Source organism: Entelurus aequoreus, linkage group LG15, assembly GCF_033978785.1.
Source record: "Entelurus aequoreus isolate RoL-2023_Sb linkage group LG15, RoL_Eaeq_v1.1, whole genome shotgun sequence".
NCBI lineage: Eukaryota > Metazoa > Chordata > Actinopteri > Syngnathiformes > Syngnathidae > Entelurus > Entelurus aequoreus.
Genome location: NC_084745.1, coordinates 32,281,349 through 32,301,483, shown reverse-complemented (window position 1 = coordinate 32,301,483; position 20,135 = coordinate 32,281,349). Strand labels below are relative to the sequence as shown.

Here is a 20,135-nt window from a genome sequence, read left to right as displayed (position 1 = left end):
ATCAACTGATTGTTTTAACTATTAAATGAACCAAAAATATGACTTATTTTATCTTTGTGAAAATATTGGACACAGTGTGTTGTCAAGCTTATGAGATGCAATGCAAGTGTAAGCCACTGTGACACTATTGTTCTTTTATTTTTATTTTTATAAATGTCTAATGATAATGTCAATGAGGGATTTTTAATCACTGCTATGTTGAAATTGTAACTAATATTGATACTGTTGTTGATAATATTCATTTTTGTTTCACTACTTTTGGTTTGTTCTGTGGCGTGTTTGTGTCTCCTCTCAATTGCTCTGTTTATTGCAGTTCTGAGTGTTGCTGGGTCGGGTTTGGTTTTGGAATTGGATTTTGTAAAAAAAAAAAAAAAAAAAAAAAAAATACAAAATAATAATACAAAAAAAATAGATTTTTTAAATATGAGAATCGATTATGAATCGCACAACATGAGAATCGCGATTCAAATTCGAATCTATTTTTTCCCACACCCCTAACATTTATAATTGCAAATTTTGCAACGTAAACAAAACAATACACTGAAAACAAATGTCCACTGCAGTTGACACAGGACATTTTCCCCTTCAAATGTTATAACTCTGTAAAAAAAAAAAAGGAGCAAAAACACATGTCCACTGAAGTGGACAAAGGGCATTTTCCCTTCAAATGTCATTACTCTGTTAAAAAGAAACAGCCCCAAAATAAATGTCCACTGCACGTGGATGTACAACATTTTTGTTCTGACAACATATTGTAACTTGACAACTTGACAAAGGAAATAAAGTAAAATAACAAATGTTCACTGCAGTGGACAGATCATGTTATCACTCTGTTTAAAATAAATAGGTCAAACAGAAATGTCCACTACATAAAGTTAAAGTTAAAGTACTACTGGTAGTCACACACACACACACACACACACACACACACACACACACACACACACACACACACACACACACACACACACACACACACACACACACACACACACACTAGGTGTGGTGAAATGACTCTCTGCATTTGAGCCATCCGCTTGTTTCACCCCCTGGGAGGTGAGGGGAGCAGTGAGCAGCAGCGGTGGCCGCGCTCGGGAATCATTTTGGTGATTTAACCCCCAATTCCAACCCTTGATGCTGAGTGCCAAGCAGGGAGGTAATGGGTCCCATTTTTATAGTATTTGGTATGAACTCACGAACTACCGATCTCAGGGCGGACACTCTAACCACAAGGCCACTGAGCAGGTCTTGTTTAACCTTAATAAGACGCATGGCATTTCATTTCTCTTAAATTGTTTACCTTTGACAAAAGAAATAGACCAAAAACAAATGTCCACTGCAGTGGACACTGATTCTCCGGAGAATATGTTGATGTCTCAACACGTTTGGGTCTTGGGAAGGAAATGCTAAAAATACTTTGATCCATACAGTACATCCACCAATCAAGCTATTTTGTTTTCTATCATTTAATCTTCCATCTATTCATGTTTTTATTGCCGTTTATCTCCAAGGAGCTATCACTGTGCATCTGGAGGACAATTTGCACACAGTGTGTGTATCTTAACGCCACCATTGTATAAACCGGCAATAAAAATCAGCTTCAAGTGCAGGGGATGCCCTTTGGTGATTCCTGGATGCTCATATCAACATAAAATGCAGTCTCTATATAGACAGGGGAGGATTAGTTTAGGAATATGCAAATAGGCGCTTATTCTTGTTGGTGTTATCCCCCACACCTTTCTGAAAATGACATGCCATCAGCGTCTCTGGTGGTGAAGATGCAAAGGACAGACAGTAGCACCCAAGGGACACATGCATCCCCTCACTTAACGTGGCCTTTATCGTGTCGGTGCGTATACGTTTGAATCATGTGTTTGTGTATATTCCTCCCAGATGTGTGATCAGCTCTGCAGGCTGGAGAGAGAAGCATGTTGCAAGTTTACGCTCTCCATCAGTCAATAATGACAGAGGACTATTAGGACAGCTAATTGTTGGCGCCTATAGCGTCACAAAGCTCCTCATGTTATCTGACAGTCAAACTTCCTGATATTAATTTAGTGGAGATGCTGCAGGTGGCTCTCAGGGGTGCGGGGGGATGCCAGAGATGATGGAGGGACCCAGAAATGAAGCCTTACACCAGGGGTGTCAAACGTACGATGAGTTTTCTAAGTATAAAAATGAGCCGAAATTTTTGAATGAAAGAAACTGCTGTTCTAAATGTGTCCACTAGATGTTGCAATAGCAATTATTTGTACCTTTGTAGATGATGCTATGTAAAAAAAACAAAAAACACATGATGTTAGTGCATCAGTCGAGGAAAATGAGCAAACCACATAAATATTAAACTGTAATTTGATTTTGATATTATTTTTTGGTAACACTTTAGTATGGGGAACATATTCACCCTTAATTAGTTGCTTATTTAAGTAACAAAGATTTAGTTTAGAGTTATTTGGACACTAAGGGAACATATAAGGGTTAGGGTTAGGGTTACTAATAAGCAATTATTCTGAGGTTATTGAGGGAAGACTCTTAGTTAATGGCTTACTGGTTGTATAATAAGGCCATGTGTCAAGACTTGGACTATGGCGTGGTTTGTCCTCCCGTGGTGCAAATGATTTGGACCGGAGATGGCGTGAAGTTAAATACATCAATCAATCAATCAATCAATGTTTATTTATATAGCCCTAAATCACAAGTGTCTCAAAGGGCTGTACAAGCCACAACGACATCCTCGGTACAGAGCCCACATACGGGCAAGGAAAACTCACCCCAGTGGGACGTCAATGTGAATGACTATGAGAAACCTTGGAGAGGACCGCATATGTGGGTAACCCCCCCCCCCCCCCCCCCCCCCCCCTAGGGGAGACCGAAAGCAATGGATGTCGAGTGGGTCTGACATAATATTGTGAAAGTCCAACACATCAGCGAGAGTCCAGTCCATAGTGGGGCAAGCAGGAACCATCCCGACTGGAGACGGGTCAGCAGCGTAGAGATGTCCCCATCTGATGAACAGGCTAGCGGTCCACCCCGGGTTTGGAGCAGAGTAGAAAAGAAAAGAAAAGAAACGGCAGATCAACTGGTCTAAACAGGGAGTCTATTTAAAGGCCAGAGTATACAAATGAGTTTTAAGATGAGACTTAAATGCTTCTACTGAGGTAGCATCTCTAACTTTTACCGGGAGGGCATTCCATAGTATTGGAGCCCGAATAGAAAACGCTCTATAGCCCGCAGACTTTTTTTGGGCTCTGGGAATCACTAATAAGCCGGAGTTCTTTGAACGCAGATTTCTTGCCGGGACATATGGTACAATACAATCGTCAAGATAGGCAGGAGCTTGACCGTGTAGTATTTTATACGTAAGTAGTAAAACCTTAAAGTCGCATCTTAGGTGCACAGGAAGCCAGTGCAAGTGAGCCAGTATAGGCGTAATATGATCAAACTTTCTTGTTTTTGTCAAAAGTCTAGCAGCCGCATTTTGTACCATCTGTAATCTTTTAATGCTAGACATAGGGAGGCCCGAAAATAAAACGTTACAGTAATCGAGACGAGATGTAACGAACGCATGGATAATGATCTCAGCATCGCTTGTGGACAAAATACATGATTTAATAATAACACTCAAAAAAGGAATAAACAAAAGGCGCACACAATGGCGGAAGTACAAAACTTGGCTATACAATCAAAAACTCGCACAAAGGCAGAACTATGGACAAAAAACAAAACTTGCAAACTATGGCATGAATAAAGAAAACTTACTTGGACGAGAAAAGGGCAAGAAAAAGAGCAGCGTGGATCATAAGGGTGTGTAGAGAGTGTGATGTCGCCAGGCTGACTTCCTGGCAACAATGGGCTTAAATATTAGTGACAAGATTAGTGAAAACAGGTGCGTGACATGACAGGTGAAAACTAATGGGTTGCTATGGTGACAAAACAAACAAAAGTGCACAAAGAGTCCAAAAACAAAACCGAACATGACTAAAACAAAACATGATCACACAGACATGACACCATGTACGCATATGACATTAATAAGGCATTAATAAGTACTTAATAATGACTAATTAAGAGCCAATATGTTACTAACTTGCATGTTAATAAGCAACTCATTAATGTTGAATATGTTCCCCATACTAAAGTGTTACCTATTTGTTTATCTTGATAGATTGAAAATTAACACCAATGAGTTGACTGATGAACATTAACACATCATTTATCCAGAAAGTATAAATAACGACAAATAAAGATAGAATACTATTAACTGCAACATGTAAGTGTAAAAAACAACAACAACAACAACAACAACAACAACATTATGATTTGCACATTTTCAGAATGTGCTTGTTCTATTTTTAAAGAAAGAAAACAATCTGAAGTTGTCTTTGTTTTTAAGTTATCGTGGGGATAGGTTGATTGGTAACACTAAATTGGCCCTAGTGCAGTGGTTCAGATGAAAAAAAAAATTCAGCCCCCCTGCCCACACCAATAGTCACAGAATTAGTCAAGTTTAGATGTATTGACATAACATAAATATGTCTTTTTCAAAAAGATAAAACATCTTAAAGTATTGAACTCACTTTGCAGTCTGTGCAAAAAATGAAAGAAAATGCAGCCATTTGGTAACAAGATGAACAGTTACCTTGCTAAAAAAAAAAAAAGTTTTATCACAGCGTTAGTGGCTGCAATGAGCCTGTTTTGCACTGCACATGTTTTCAAAGCGGGGTCGCAGGCTTGATACTGCCACTCTTAAGTCATGCTCAACGTTGACTTGAGATTAGAAATTAGGGTACCTAGCTACTTTCTGATATTCAGCACGGTTTGTGTATTTTGCTTTCTGTCTTGCGGTGGGCGAGCGGGACAAGGCGATTTGTTTATTACGTCGGCATAGAGATGGTATTCCGCCGTAAGAGACATTATTTATTCCTCTTTTTATAGTATGTTTATTTGATGCTTGTCTGGGTTTTTAAAAGAAATGACATATGTATTTGTATTAAAAAATAATTAAAAAATAAAATAAAATAAAAAACAATTTGTTAAAAAAAACTTCTCGTCACTCGCGCCCCACCCAGTCATGCCTCTGCGCCCCCCACTTTGAGAACCACTGTCCTAGTGTGTGAATGTTAGTGTGAATGTTGTCTATCTGTGAGATGAGGTGGCTACTTGTCCAGGGTGTACCCCGCCTTCCGCCCGACTGCAGCTGAGATAGGCTCCAGCACCCCCCTGACCCCGAAAGGGACAAGCGGTAGAAAATGGATGGATGGATGGATGCTGTGATTTTACCAGTCCGGCCCACTTGGGAGTAGATTTTTCTCCATTTGGCCCTCGATCTAAAATGAGTGTGACACCCCTACTTTACACCAAAAAGTGGAAGGAGTTAAAAAGAAATTCAATTCCCCAAATGCTGACATTGTTGTATCAATGCAGAGTTGATACGAGGCTGGACTGGATACTATTTGCTAAGCAGTGACTTCACTATATGAGTATGTTGAATGAAGTTATGATTTGTTTCTGAGGGCAAAATCTTGTGTTTGTGAAGGAAACACAATTTGACATTTGTTTTCGCCCAAGGAAAACCTTTTGATTCTCGTTCTTCCCGTTGTGTGGCTGCTCACCCTCACACACCACATAGCTGCACTGTTGTCTGTGGATTGCACTCCGAGCCTCCAGCCTCCCACAGAGAGAGGGTGGAGGACAGAGGGAGTGGTTATGAGTTTGCATCCCACCCATTTCTCCGCTGTTTATTCATCGTGCTGCAGGTGTACCTAATGCTGTGGCCTACAGTAGCAGCCATACCTCAATGATGGCCCCGTCTGGTTGTCGCAGGAAATGTCGGTGCCTCTGCTTGAGCCCGCTCACGTAGAGCGTGTAAACGGCCACGTGGGTGCTGGTCTCTCCCTCTGGCAGGGGTGAGGGCCCTTCTTCCCTATGTGGGTCATCTATAGGGGTGGCGCAACCCGCTAGTGGGTCCTCTGCCGTCCAGACGTAGTCGTACACTGACACCTAAAAAAAAACTGTTATTAGTATTATTATGATAAATACCCAAAAACAACAAAGTCATGTCATATTCATTTGCACATGCATAACTACAAAAACAACATCAATTCCCACCAATGTGATAAAACTTAGTCATATCAATATATTGTATAATTTCACAATGTGTTTTAAAAATTACAAATATTTGCCTTACATTGAACCAAATCTATTTGCTTCTCGATTCAACACGATTTTCGAATATATTAGTTGGTATAAAAATTATGATAAAACATGTTATATATATATATATATATATATATATATATATATATACAAACATACTAATGTTGTCCGGATACCAATATTTTGGTACTAGTACCGGTACCAAAATTAATTTGATACTTTTCGGTACTTTTCTAAATAAAGGGGACCACAACAAATTGCATTATTGGCTTTATTTTAACAACAAATTTTAGAGTACATTAAATATATGTTTCTTATTGCAAGTTTGTCCTTAAATAAAATAGTGAACATACAAGACAACTTGTTTTGTATTAGTAAGTAAGCAAACAAAGGCTCCTAATTTGTCTGCTGACTTATGCAGTAACATATTGTGTCATTTTCAATTGTATTATTTTGTCAAAATTATTAAGGACAAGTGGTTTGAAAATGAATTATTAATCTACTTGTTCATTTACTGTTAATATCTGCTTACTTTCTCTTTTAACATGTTCTGTCTACACTTCTGTTAAAATGTAATAATCACTTATTCTTCTGTTGTTTGATACTTTACATTAGTTTTGGATGATATCACAAATATGGGTGTCAATCCGATACCAAATTGTTACAGTATCATACAATGGTCATATTCAAAGTCCTCATGTGTCCAGGGACATATTTCCTGAGTTTATAAACATAATATACATTTAAAAAAAACGGAAGAAGATGTTGTGATGACAAAAAATATCGACAAAATCATAGTAGTATCGACTAGATACGCTATTGTACTTGGTATCATTACAGTGGATATCAGGTATAGATCCACTAATGGAGTTTGTTTACATTTTGATGCTGGTGAGCTACGGTGTGTAGTGAAGCATATTTAGCTATTCCTCGTCCTGCAGGGATGATACTTGTAAGAAACTTACTTTATTTGTCGCCATGGAGGCGAGGATTAGTGATTTAGAAGTAGCTAAAACACTGTTAGCCGCTAGTTAGCTAGCCATGTCTTAAAGCACCTCTTCCTGAGGGTGTTTCAGTGTTATAACTTCACCTTTATCGTTAGTTTTTAAGCCATAATGTGTCCGTTCTCCCTTTTCTGTCTACACACTGTGTCTGCTTCTAAGTACTCCTTGATTGTGCACTGCCGAACATGCTCGTCTGCTCTTAAACCAATTATGTCGTGACTTGAAGACGACGGGGGGCAGGGGGGGGTGGGGGGGGTGGGTGCGGGACCGGTACTTTTCAAAGGCGGTATAGTACCGGATATGATTAATTAGTATCATGGTACTATACTAATGCCTGTATACTGTACATACATACAAGTATATGTCTTTGTTTTTTAAAATCGATTCTTGAAAATTAGGAATCGATTTAGAATCGGAATAAATAAGAATTGCAATTTGGATGTCAATCGTTTTTTTATTTTTATTTACTTCATTCATATACAATAGATGCTCGTCTACTGCAATATGGCATTTGCAGTAAAACAGATTTGCAGATTTTTGGTTAAAAACTTTACATTTTTTATTTAAATGTTTCTACTTTTACATTTTTTTATTCTATTTTTTAACTTTTTTTGATAGCAAAGCATCAAATGTGCAGCATAATAATAGAGCATACATGTTAGGTGAGTGCAAGATGGCAGTGCTTGTGTGTCAGGGACACACAGTCAGGGTAGGCAGGTGAGGTAGGGTCCCATTGTCGTGATGGAAAAAAAAACAAAAACATCAATTAGTATTGTTTGTGCATTAAACTGTGTTGGAAATGCATTTTCTGTATGATTAAAATCAGGTTTTAACATTTACTTGAGTAAAGATCACTTAATTTGCACACAAACCGACCATGAGGCTTCAGTGTGTGATGCTGCTTCGTGTCCTTACTTGTGTGGAAGAGAATGAGAGTGTGGCTTACTCCCGGTCACTTATATTGTGTTTTAGATACATTTTTACATTAGCATTTTTTAGTTTGAACACTGTAGAGCAGGGGTGTCAAACGTAAGGCCCGTGGGCCGGATCAGGCCCGTGAACAGGTTTTATCCGGCCCGCGGGATGAGTTTACTAAGTATAAAAATGAGCCGAAATTTTTGAATGAAAGAAACTGCTGTTTTAGTTGTGTCCACTAGATGTCACAATAGCAATTATTTGTGTCTTTCTAGATTATGCTACATATGTAAAAAAATATATATATATATACCACACGATGTAAGCAAACTACATAAATAACATCCTGTAATTTGATTTTTATATTTTTAAAAAAAAAAAATAATAATAATAATAGATTTTATTTGTAAAAAGCACTTTACATTGAGTAAACAACCTCAAAGTGCTACAGTGTATTAAAAAAATAAAATAAAATAAATAAATAAATTAGAAAAAATAAAAAGATAATAAAAAAATAAAAAAACTAGAACAGCCAAATAGCTAAAACTAGTATGCATATATCTAAAAAAAACAAAAGGCTTTTTTAAAAAGAAGGGTTTTAAGCCTTTTTTAAAAGCATCCACAGTCTGTGGTGCCCTCAGGTGGTCAGGGAGAGCGTTCCACAGACTGGGAGCAGCGGAGCAGAAAGCCCGGTCTCCCATTGTTCACTGAAGTTGTCTTTATTTTTAAGTTATCGTGCCGTGATTTCACCAGTCCGGCCCAATTGGGAGTAGATTTTTTTCCATGTGGCCCCCCATCTACAATGAGTTTGACACCCCTGCTGTAGAGTCTACAGTCTGTTAAATGTTTTTTTGTTTTTTAATGTAAATGTGACATCATTTTTCTTGCTAACTGGACTCTAGAATAAAGAAATGAGAAGCTGGTCGCTTAGGTAAGCAGTACTCTGACTCGCCACACCGGGAGATGTGGGGGCGCTGGTGACCTTAAAAATGCGTGTCTCCACAATATTTAACGAGCATTTTTCATACAACTTCATTTATAACAAAAATAGAATTTCTAACACAGGAAGTCAACGTTTGTGTTTTTATATTTTAGTCAGATGCAAAAACATTGTATTACAAATTTCAATTAAATTAAATGGGATGAATGAGTGAATGTGTCTGCCAATATAGAGGAATATATTTTTCATATTTTTATTTAATGATATTATTATATATATATTTTGTTTATTCATACATATACATTAATATATATATATATATATATATATATATATATATATATATATATATATATATATATATATATATATATATATATATATATATTTGTATATATATATATATATATATATATATATATATATATATATATATATATATATATATATATATATATATATATATATATATATATATATATATATATATATAGAGGCTATATATTATATAATGTTTTATCAATTATATTATATTAATTTATATTAATATATTTAGACCCATTGCCTCCCTGCTTGGCACTCAGCATCAAGGGTTGGAATTGGGGGTTAAATCACCAAACGATTCCCGAGCGTGGCCACCGCTGCTGCTCCCTGCTCCCCTCACCTCCCAGGGGGTGAACATGTGGACGGGTCAAATGCAGAGGATAATTTCACCACACCTAGTGTGTGTGTGACTATCTTTGGGACTTTAACTATAACTTTAAGATCAAATACTTGTCTAAATTGGATTTCAATAAGATGCCCATACAAAGTACATTTCCATGGAGGATAGATATTTCTGCTTCACAGACAAATAATGAAAGGTAAGACACATTCCCATTACCTCCCTGCTTGGCACTCAGCATCAAGGTTTGGAATTGGGGGTTAAATCACCAAAATGATTCCCGAGCGCAGCCACCGCTGCTGCTCACTGCTCCCCTCACCTCCCAGGGGGTGGAACAAGGGGACGGGTCAAATGCAGAGAGTCATTTCACCACACCTAGTGTGTGTGTGACTATCAGTGGTACTTTGACTTTAACTTAAATACTTTATCTATTTTATCGAAGCAAATGGGACCAAAAAGTATTTGATACCCACTTATCATATCATAATATTATTACCATAACGTTTTTATGAAAGAGAATGAATCCCTTCTTTTTTGGTTATTTTAATGTGTAATCTGTATTCACAATGATTAGAGCTTTGATTCTCAAACGGTGGTACGTGTACCGCTAATGGTACGCGGGCTTCATCTAGTGGTACGCTGAAGAATCAATAAAGTACAGTGTTTTATTTTACTACATTCAAACACAGTGTTACTGTTCAAACTGTGTGTTATGTTACAGTGGCCAAAATATTAAATATACAAATAAAACCTCTGCTTTGTTTTTAATGATTACTTCGGCCTACTACGCTAGTGTTACGTCAGCAATAGCCGGTCGATCAGGCTAAAGGCTAAACTGTGACTCTGATTCCATCTTTACTATCGATGTTTTATTATCATTCATTATAGGTGAGCACTTAAACATTTCACCATTTAAAATGTGTTCATCATGTGTGGGAGGCATATCTAAAACAGGGGTTGTGCTTCTGTGTATTTAGCTTTTTACAGTAGGAAGGGGATTCATAAGGCCTCATCTGTCGCAGGTTTAACTGACACATGAAACGTGACAAATGGGGGTTGGGTGTGTGTGCACAATTCACTTTAGCCGCCAGACGGCAGTAGAGTGTTGGATATCTCGAAATGTGTTTTGAGGCAATTCCAACCTTGACCACAGTGTCAGTTGCTATGTAGAGTGGCGCTTTCCATTGTTTTCAGCAGACTGTAGGGGCGTCAAAAAAAAAATATTTTCGAAAGAATTGCGATTCTTACTTGTAACAATTCTTAATTGATTTAAAAAATCAAATATCGATTTTTCTAAAAATCTTTTTAAAAAGCAGTGATTTTGAATCGAGAATCGTTTTGAATCGAGAATCAATTCGTTACCACAATAATTGAATCGTGTGTTGCCCAAAGATTCACAGCTCTAGCAGACTGCATTGCGAAATGATTAACCCCCCTCTCTTCCTCTCATGCGAGATCCACCAAGGAAAGGGACCATATGAATCCCTTCCTTACTGTAGCTTCGTTTGTCGCGAGTGAACGTTTGCAATATAATTAATAATTAATCTAATAACTACAACAGTCACTTTTATTGCGAATGTAGATCCGAAATCAGAGGAAAAGGTTAAGCTAGCAAGAGGGTTTGGATTTGGAGGAGCGGATCGGCATGTCAAAAATATATATTTTTTCCTGCGTGTTAATCATTTACTGGATCAACTGTATAGTACAGGGGTCGGCAACCCAAAATGTTGAAAGAGCCATATTGGACCAAAAATACAAAAACAAATCTGTCTGGAGCCGCAAAAAATTAAAAGCCATATTACATACAGATAGTGTGTCAAGAGATATACATTTAAAGGACTTAAAGGAAACTAAATGAGCTCAAATATAGCTACAAATGAGGCATAATGATGCAATATGTACATATAGCTAGCCTAAATAGCATGTTAGCATCGATTAGCTAGCATTAATGCAGTAACCAAATATGTCTGATTAGCACTCCACACAAGTCAATAACATCAACAAAACTCACCTTTGTGCCTTCACGCACCACGTTAACAGTTGGGTGGACAAAATGAGGGAGAAAAAGAAGTGGCATAAAACACGTCCTAGAAAGCCGGAGAAAGTTATACATGGAAACAAACTAAGGTGAGTTCAAGGACCGCCAAAATTAGTAGGACAAAACGGCGCTCGCCAAATACTCGAATCAGTGAAGCATGTTTAATATAAACAGTGTGTTATAACAATTAGTGTCATGTTTGTCCTCCTACAGAAACCATATTAAAACAAAAAATATATTTTTTCCCCTCATCTTTTTCCATTTTTCATACATTTTTGAAAAAGCTCCAGAGAGCCACTAGGGCGGCGCTAAAGAGCCGCATGCGGCTCCAGAGCCGCGGGTTGCCGACCCCTGGTATAGTACATTTAATATATCAGCGCTTCAATTACATCCTCTGAAGTTTTGTCTAACAAAATAGACCAACAATTAAACAAATAAACCAAATAACTGTGTAACTATTCTTGATTGACTTTGTAAATTTGAAATTATTAAATAATTAAACCGTTTTTTCCCCTAAAGTCATAACCACAGTGAACTCTCATAGGCACTGATTTTATAGTTTAGCACCTCTCTGTGTGCAATTTTTACTTTCCACCCACAGTCTGAATGCTTCTGTATATATGTACTGTATATAGTATAATATTTAAGCAACACATTCAGAACATTCGTTCTCAGGACTGGACTGTGTACCTTACCTCCTTTTGCACTATTTTTATTTTCTTTCCTTCCTATGTTTTGCATATTTATAGACTGTCACACTGATACTGGAGTTGCTTTTAATCTTATTGTACCTCTGTATAGTGACAATAGAATACATTATATTCTATTCTATGTTGTGTCTTCTAAGAAAGTAACATATACAGTCTATTTATATATGTTCTTTTTTTTTTAAACAAATAATATATTTATTGCGGCGGCGTGGCTCAGATGGTAGAGCGGCCAGCCAGGAACTTGAGGGTTACTGGTTCGAATACAGCTTCTGCCATCCGAGTTACTGCTATTGTGCCCTTGGACAAGACACTGTGTCACTCCGGGTGCCACACCCACACGGGTGTAAATGTGGCTTAAAAATGTAGATAATGGGGTTCTCAATGTAAAGCGCTTTGAGTCATTAGAGAAACAGCGCTCTATAAATATAAGTCACACTTCACAGTTCTTCTCTGAGGTCTTGTTTAACAAATAAGACAAACCAAACATTGTACCGCTACTTATTCTTGATTTGTTTTGGTAATTTTTGTATTTCCAAGTACCGTATTTTCCGCACTATAAGGTGCACCTAAAAACCTCCAATTTTCTCAAAAGCTGACAGTGCGCCATATAATCCGGTGCGCCTTATATATGGACTAATATTGAACCACAACAAACTACGGTAAGCAGCCGCCAACTTCATTTTCCCCCGTAGAAGACGAAGCGCTTTTTCTTCTACGGTAAGCAGCCACCAACTTCACTTCCACCGTAGAAGAAGACGCGCTTCTAACCCAAAAATGGCTCCTATTAAGAGACACGCTTACGACGCAGAGTTTAAATTTAAGACTATCAGCCACGCAGTAGAACACGGGAATAGAGCAGCAACGAGAGAATTTAACATAAACGAATCAATGATGTTTAATTCGGACACTGAAGAAGAAGAATTTGAGGGATTCGTGGATGAGGAATAACTTCATAAAGTGAGCTTTACATGTTTATTTTGTGTGTTGTGTTGTGTGACATTAACGTTTGAGCAACGTTGAGTTATTGATATATTGTTATTGCTCCGCACTATTTTGAGTGTTACTATATTGTGATTGCACTAACGTTTGATTTACCGTAACAGCATCACTGTTTTTTACGTGTTTATTGAATCAGGGAAAAGTTTCCCTCCACTATGTGATACAAATGATGCACTATTGCTGTTGTTAAAAGATAAACAAAACACCACGTCACTGACTTTACCTCGGGGAAAATAATAAAACAGCTGTTTATTCATTTTGGGAGTGAACATAGTTGTCAGAACGCTGGTTTGTAATCTATTAATAAAGTTTGACTGACCTATCTGACTGTTTTGTGTCATGGCGAAGACTTTCGGGGGTTTGTTTTCCTGAGATGCAAGAAAGGTTGGAACGGACATGGCGTGAAGGTAAGGACATCATTTAACACGCGAAGTCCCAGAGAAGGGTCAATTGACACTTTTACCTAGAAAACACACAAGAGGGTCATTTGACCCCTAGTCCCCCCTGTGGACACTCCTTTTGTTATGAAAATGTGGCTGTTAGTGGCACACGGCAGGGGGCCACTTGAGCCTGTGTGGGGGAGGGGACCTTACAGCTCAAGCTTTAGTTCTGAGGTAGGTTGTGTGTGTTTTTGCAAGGATCAACAGAATGAAGGGATCAACACTCTGACATTTATTGTTAAAAAAAATACAAAACAAAACATATTTACAAAGAATGAAAAAGCAACTGTTTTCCCAGTTTTGGTGTGGAGGGTTGTTGCAGAAGCAATTGTTATTTTTGTGTGCCAAAAATAGTTTAAAAAAAAAAATTTACAAAGAAAAAAGCATATTTACAAAGAATGAAAAACAATGTCCATGTAAACGTGACTGACATACATTTGAGCAGTCACTCACAATCCTGGCACTGCCATTGCTCCTTTCGGCATTTCCCACATGTATAATTTTTCTGTCTACCTAGACAAACTGCCCCTAACAGCCTCATTACCATAACAAAATGAGTGATTAGTGTATTCGGGAAAAGCGTCGGGCCAAATGACCCCTCTCTGGGTCTTCTAGGTAGACAGAAAAATGCTGGGACTTCTAGTGTTAATTTAATTACAATCGGCTTAAATAGTCGTGAACATGATTGGCAACAGGTGCGTGAGTCCGAACGTGAAACAGGTGAAACTAATGGGTTGCTATGGTGACCAAACAAGAGAGCGTAAACAGGAACTAAAAAGAGTCCAAAAACCAAACAGAACAAAGCCAAACAAAAACATGAACAAAAGACATGACATTTTGTTGACATTCCCTTTAGCGCCGCTCCATCTAATGGATGCATAGGTGCACCTTATAATCCGGTGCGCCTTATATATGAACAACGTTTTGAAATATGCCATTCATTGAAGGTGCGCCTTATAATCCGGTGCGCCTTATAGTGTGGAAAATACGGTACATGCATGAAACAAACAAACAAAAATATGTCTTAAAGATTATGCAAAATGATCATTATTATTGTTTAAATGTAGTGTACATAATGAAATGTAAGTTTACAAGGGACAGTTTATTTTAAAATGAGCTGTCAGAAATGTTATAAAATGCTACTTTTAGCAATATTTTTTACATAGATTAGCTCTGCTGGCGCTCTTTACGTGATGCTAATTGTGACTAGTGCATGAATCCTGTGGGGCCCAATCAGCGGCAGGTAAACATGCTGGTTGTTTACGCAATCATGCATACGCGATTAAGATCGCAGAGAAGTCTGCGTGCGTGCGTGCGTGCGTGCGTGTGCGTATCTGGAGCTTCCACACCTGTAATGCTCTGCCCTTCTCTATTAGGGTGAGACATAGGCAGCAAGCAGAGCGTGTAACGTGTTATATAGGTCATGTAACTCCAAGTCATCCATGTGTGAAGATCATGGAAGCTCTCGCTCCCACTTTGAGCGCGTGTGCTGGTAAAAGCTCCGATGTGTCCTGAACGCACCGTTTTTGCTCAAGCTTGGGGAGGATGTAAAACGACAATGCGCAGAACGCCACTATTTACTTGAACGCCGCCTCACTTTAAAAAAGCAGTGAGGTATACTAAAGTTACTGGCTTAAAAAACCTAATTGGATGAGTAGCTCGTTTATTAATACAATTAGTTAAGTAAATATTGCGAAACCTTACCTTTTCTGACCGGTGCCGTATCAGTGCATGATGTAACATCCTGTTGACGACGTCTGTGAATGCACCTTGAATGTGAATGAGGACATGTTGTGTGGACTTGGGGAGGACGCAGAGACGGTGAGCAATTTGTCGCAGGTGTGTCAAATGTGTTTCTATTGAGGGCCACTTCGCAACTATAGCTGCCCTCAGAGGGCCGCATGTACCAGTGCAGTGTTTTTCAACCTTTTCTGAGCCGAGGCACATTTTTTTCATTGAAAAAATCCCAAGGCACACCACCAGCAGAATCATTAAAAAATTAAACTCAGCAGCCGATATTGACAATAAAAAGTTGTTCTCGCAATTGTTGGATATGAATTCAAACCATAACCAAGCATGCATCAATATAGCTCTTGTCTCAAAGTAGGTGTACTGTCCCGACCTGTTACATCACGCTGTGACTTATTTGGAGTTTTTTGGTGTTTTTCTGTGTGTAGTGTTTTAGGTTTTGTCTTGCGCTCCTATTTTGGTGTTGATTGTCATGTCATGTACGGATGTACTTTGTGGATGCCGTCTGCTCCACACGCTGTAAGTCTTTGCTGTCGTCCAGCATTCTGTTTTTGTTAACTTTGCAGCCAGTTCAGTTTTAGCTTCGTTTTGCATAGCCAACCCTAAACTTCAATGCCTTTTCTTAGCCGCATTCGCCTTTTGTTTATTTTAGTTTTAAGCGTTAGATACCTTTTTTCCTACAAACCATCGTCGTCGTTCCCGACATCTACAAAGCAATTAGCTACCTGCTGCCACCTACTGATATGGAAGAGTATTACACAGTTACTCTGCCAAGCTCTAGACAGCACATACCCTGAACAACGGCACATTTGCGGATTATAATTACTGGTTTGCAAAAAATATTTTCAACACAATTAAGTGAAATTACATAATCTCCCACGGCACACCAAACAATATCTCACGGTACACTAGTGTGCCGCGGCACAGTGGTTGAAAAACACTGTACCAGTGAATATATATGAATATAGCTGTATAATAGCCTTGGTACACAATTTGCATAGGAAACTGTTTTTTGAATATTCTTATTTTTACGAGTATATTGATGGATAACTTGCTTTGCTTGTTGCAAGATCCGATGATATTAAATTAAACAACATATGCAACTGGATGCAGTACACTTTGCCGTCAAAATTGAAAGAATAATACAAGCATTTCATCAGAAAGTGCTTTATTAATTCCAGGCTTTTTTTTGCAGGCCACACAAAACAATGCGTATTACATACAATGATTTGGCAGACCACTTAATTAAAGGGCCATATCACTTCAAATGATGCAGCAGGGTGTCAACATCAAATGATGAGGTGAGCCACTTAAAATGAAACGATGGACCACGCTAAATGATGCAACAGGCCACGGAAAATAAGCGGCAAGCCACATAAATGAAGTGACAGGCCACATAAAATGATTCTGCAGGCCACATAAAATGATATAGCAGGTCACATAAATGAAGTGGCGGGCTACAAAAATGACGCAGCAAAAGACATACAATCATGGGGCAGGCCACTTTAAATCATGTGGCGGGCCAGATTTGGCCTCTGGGCCTTGAGTGTGATACCTGTTATGTACGTGTTGGAACTGAGCACTGCTGTAGACGTGTTGAGGTCAAAAAACTCTGTCAGGACGATACAATAATAATTTGCCACATTTCATTGTCGGTAATAACAACAGTGTTAGTATTGATGATAAAACACTGACTATGTATGCCTCTCTATGTCTCTCACTCTGTTTCTTTCATTTCCCCCCGTATCTCTTACTCACGCTGGCATTTCACTCAATTAATTCTTCGCCTATTTGGTCAATGTATTCAGAGTCGCAGAAATGCACATATTAGAGTGGCTGAGTAGTATCATGTGGGAATATTAGCCTCTTCTGGATTATCTAATCCAATAAACTAGTACCATAAAGTCTATAAAAATAAAAAAATTGTGTCTATAAATTCAGGCCTATATAGTCTGGGTCTGGACTCACACTGCGGTGCATCAGTTAGTGATCCCTACAGTACAGATTTGGAAGTAGAGATGTCCCAAAGACGATTTTTGGGCCTCAGATTTCGAGCCCGGATCTGATACTTTGACAATAGATTATGCAACTGCAAATGATTTTGGTGTGGTGTTGTGTTGGTTGTGATCCCAGGGTGTAGAGATGGCAGGCGAAGTGCATGGAAACTGCATATAAAAATAAAACTAGTGCAGCAGGGAAGTGCACACAGAATTTAAAAAAACAGTCACAAGAAGCATAGGGAAAGATGGAAACAAAAAATGCAACTTGGAGTTACAAAGCACAATGATCCTGATTAGCAACCAGAAAACGGTGTGTCCTGATTGCCAAGCAGGGACAGGAGAAGTAGTGGCAAAAAAGAGGCGGACAGGAAACGGAAACAAATGACCAGAAACTAATTGTCATGAGAGATAATGGTATAACTAAAGTAAACACAATAACACATTTTTAAAAAGATAATCTTATTACATTTACAATTTGCTAGTATTGCTCTAAATCCGATAATGTGTATGTGGTGGTATTCAACACTAGAGACATTTTTATTTTTATTTTTTATAAACAAATACAAGTAAATAGTGCACAATAACTAAATTATTGGCTCCCAATTAAATCATTTCGGTTTTGTCCTCAAAGCCTTCCTGTATGTCCCCAAGTTTGTAACAATAATACAACAATAAAACAAAAGTTAAACAATATTGTGTATTAATAAAGAAGAAGAAAAATCTAAATGTTGATGTACTTACTTTAGTATGGTTCAAAACTGATACCATACTAGGTATCGATAGTATAGACATCTCGATTGTCGACCCCTACTTTCCATTGAAGCTTTAGTGGTTATGTTCTCATGTTGTCCAGCTAGGTGTGTATGTGTAGCATGCTTAGCCATTTAGTTTGCTCGACACCTCCAGTGATAACGGTAATTGGAAGAAACTAAGTTTATTTTCCCCTATGGTGGTGAGGATTATATGCGGAGCCGGTGTTCTGGCAAGACATGCACCCTTCTGAAATTCATGCAACGCCTGCATGTGTGCAACAAAGGAATATGAATATGTAATTGTGTGTCCTTTAGCATCCCTTTTTGAAGGAATCATTCATGTGAGTACAATCTTTAGGCACGTAAACACTGGGGCACAGCTGTTGTACAGATGGGCTGGTCAGTTGATCAGTCCGGGACATCCCTACTTAGAAGACCTGCTAGCATACATATTAGATATCCTCAAAGTTGTACAGTATACTCACTCAACAAATGTTCATTGATTTACGGCAAATTCTTGTGTTTTTCTACCAGTCTTGCTCCAATGTTTCACAAGTTTGTCATTCTGCGAGCCAGATTTCGTAGTAAATCGGCGAAACACCCTTAAACTAAGGTTGTACGGTATACCGGTATTAGTATAGTACCGCGATATTAATGAATAATTTTCGGTACTATACCGCCTCTGAAATGTACCGGTCCCGCAGTTTTTTTTTAGGACAAGGAATAGCTAAAGATGTTTCACTACAAACCGTAGCTCACCGACGTCAAAATGTAAACAAACGCCATGGGGGGATCTACAACTGACATCCACTGTAATGATACCAAGTACAGGCACATATCTAGTCGATACTACTATCATTACGTCAATATTTTTTGGCATCACAACATCTTCTTTCATTTAAAAAAAACCTCATATTATGTTTATAAACTCAGGAAATATGTCCCTGGACACATGAGGACTTTGGAATATGACCAATGTATGATCCTGTAACTACTTGGTATCGGATTGATACCCAAATGTGTGGTATCATCCAAAACTAATGGTAACACTTTAGTATGGGGAACATATTCACCATTAATTAGTTGTGAAGTGAAGTGAAGTGAATTACATTTATATAGCGCTTTTTCTCAAGTGACTCAAAGCGCTTTACATAGTGAAACCCAATATCTAAGTTACATTCAAACCAGTGTGGGTGGCACTGGGAGCAGGTGGGTAAAGTGTCTTGCCCAAGGACACAACGGCAGCGACCAGGATGGCGGAAGCGGGGATCGAACCTGCAACCCTCAAGTTGCTGGCACGGCCGCTCTACCAACCGAGCTATACCGCCCCAATTTGCTTATTAACATGCAAATTAGTAACATATTGGCTGTTAATTAGTCATTTTAAGTACGTATTAATGCATTATTCTGCATGGCCTTATTATACAACCAGTAAGCCATTAACTAGGAGTCTTCCCTCAATAACCTCAGAATTATTGCTTATTAGTAACCCTAACCCTAACCGTAATATGTTCCCCTAGTGTCCAAATAACTCTTAATTAAGTTTTTGTTACTTAGAATATGTTCCCCATACAAAAGTGTTACCAAACTAATGTCAAGTATCAAACAACAGAAGAATAAGTGATTATTCTTTTTTTTAACAGAAGTGTAGATAAAACATGTTAAAGAAAATAACCAGATATTAACAGTAAATGAACAAGTAGATTAATCATTCATTTTCTACCACTTGTCCTTAATGATGTTATATAAATAATAGAATGATAAATGA

The 20,135-nt window shown here is 38.1% G+C and overlaps 1 protein-coding gene across 1 annotated transcript in view; it reads right to left on the bottom strand.

Moving 5' to 3' along the window:
• Nucleotides 1-20,135, bottom strand: part of ofcc1 (orofacial cleft 1 candidate 1) — a 261,434-nt gene that overhangs the window by 27,009 nt on the left and 214,290 nt on the right. The window contains exon 22 of the mRNA XM_062021233.1: nt 5,794-6,000. Within this exon, the coding sequence (XP_061877217.1) occupies nt 5,794-6,000 (207 nt within the window). The remainder of the gene's footprint in view (nt 1-5,793; nt 6,001-20,135) is intronic.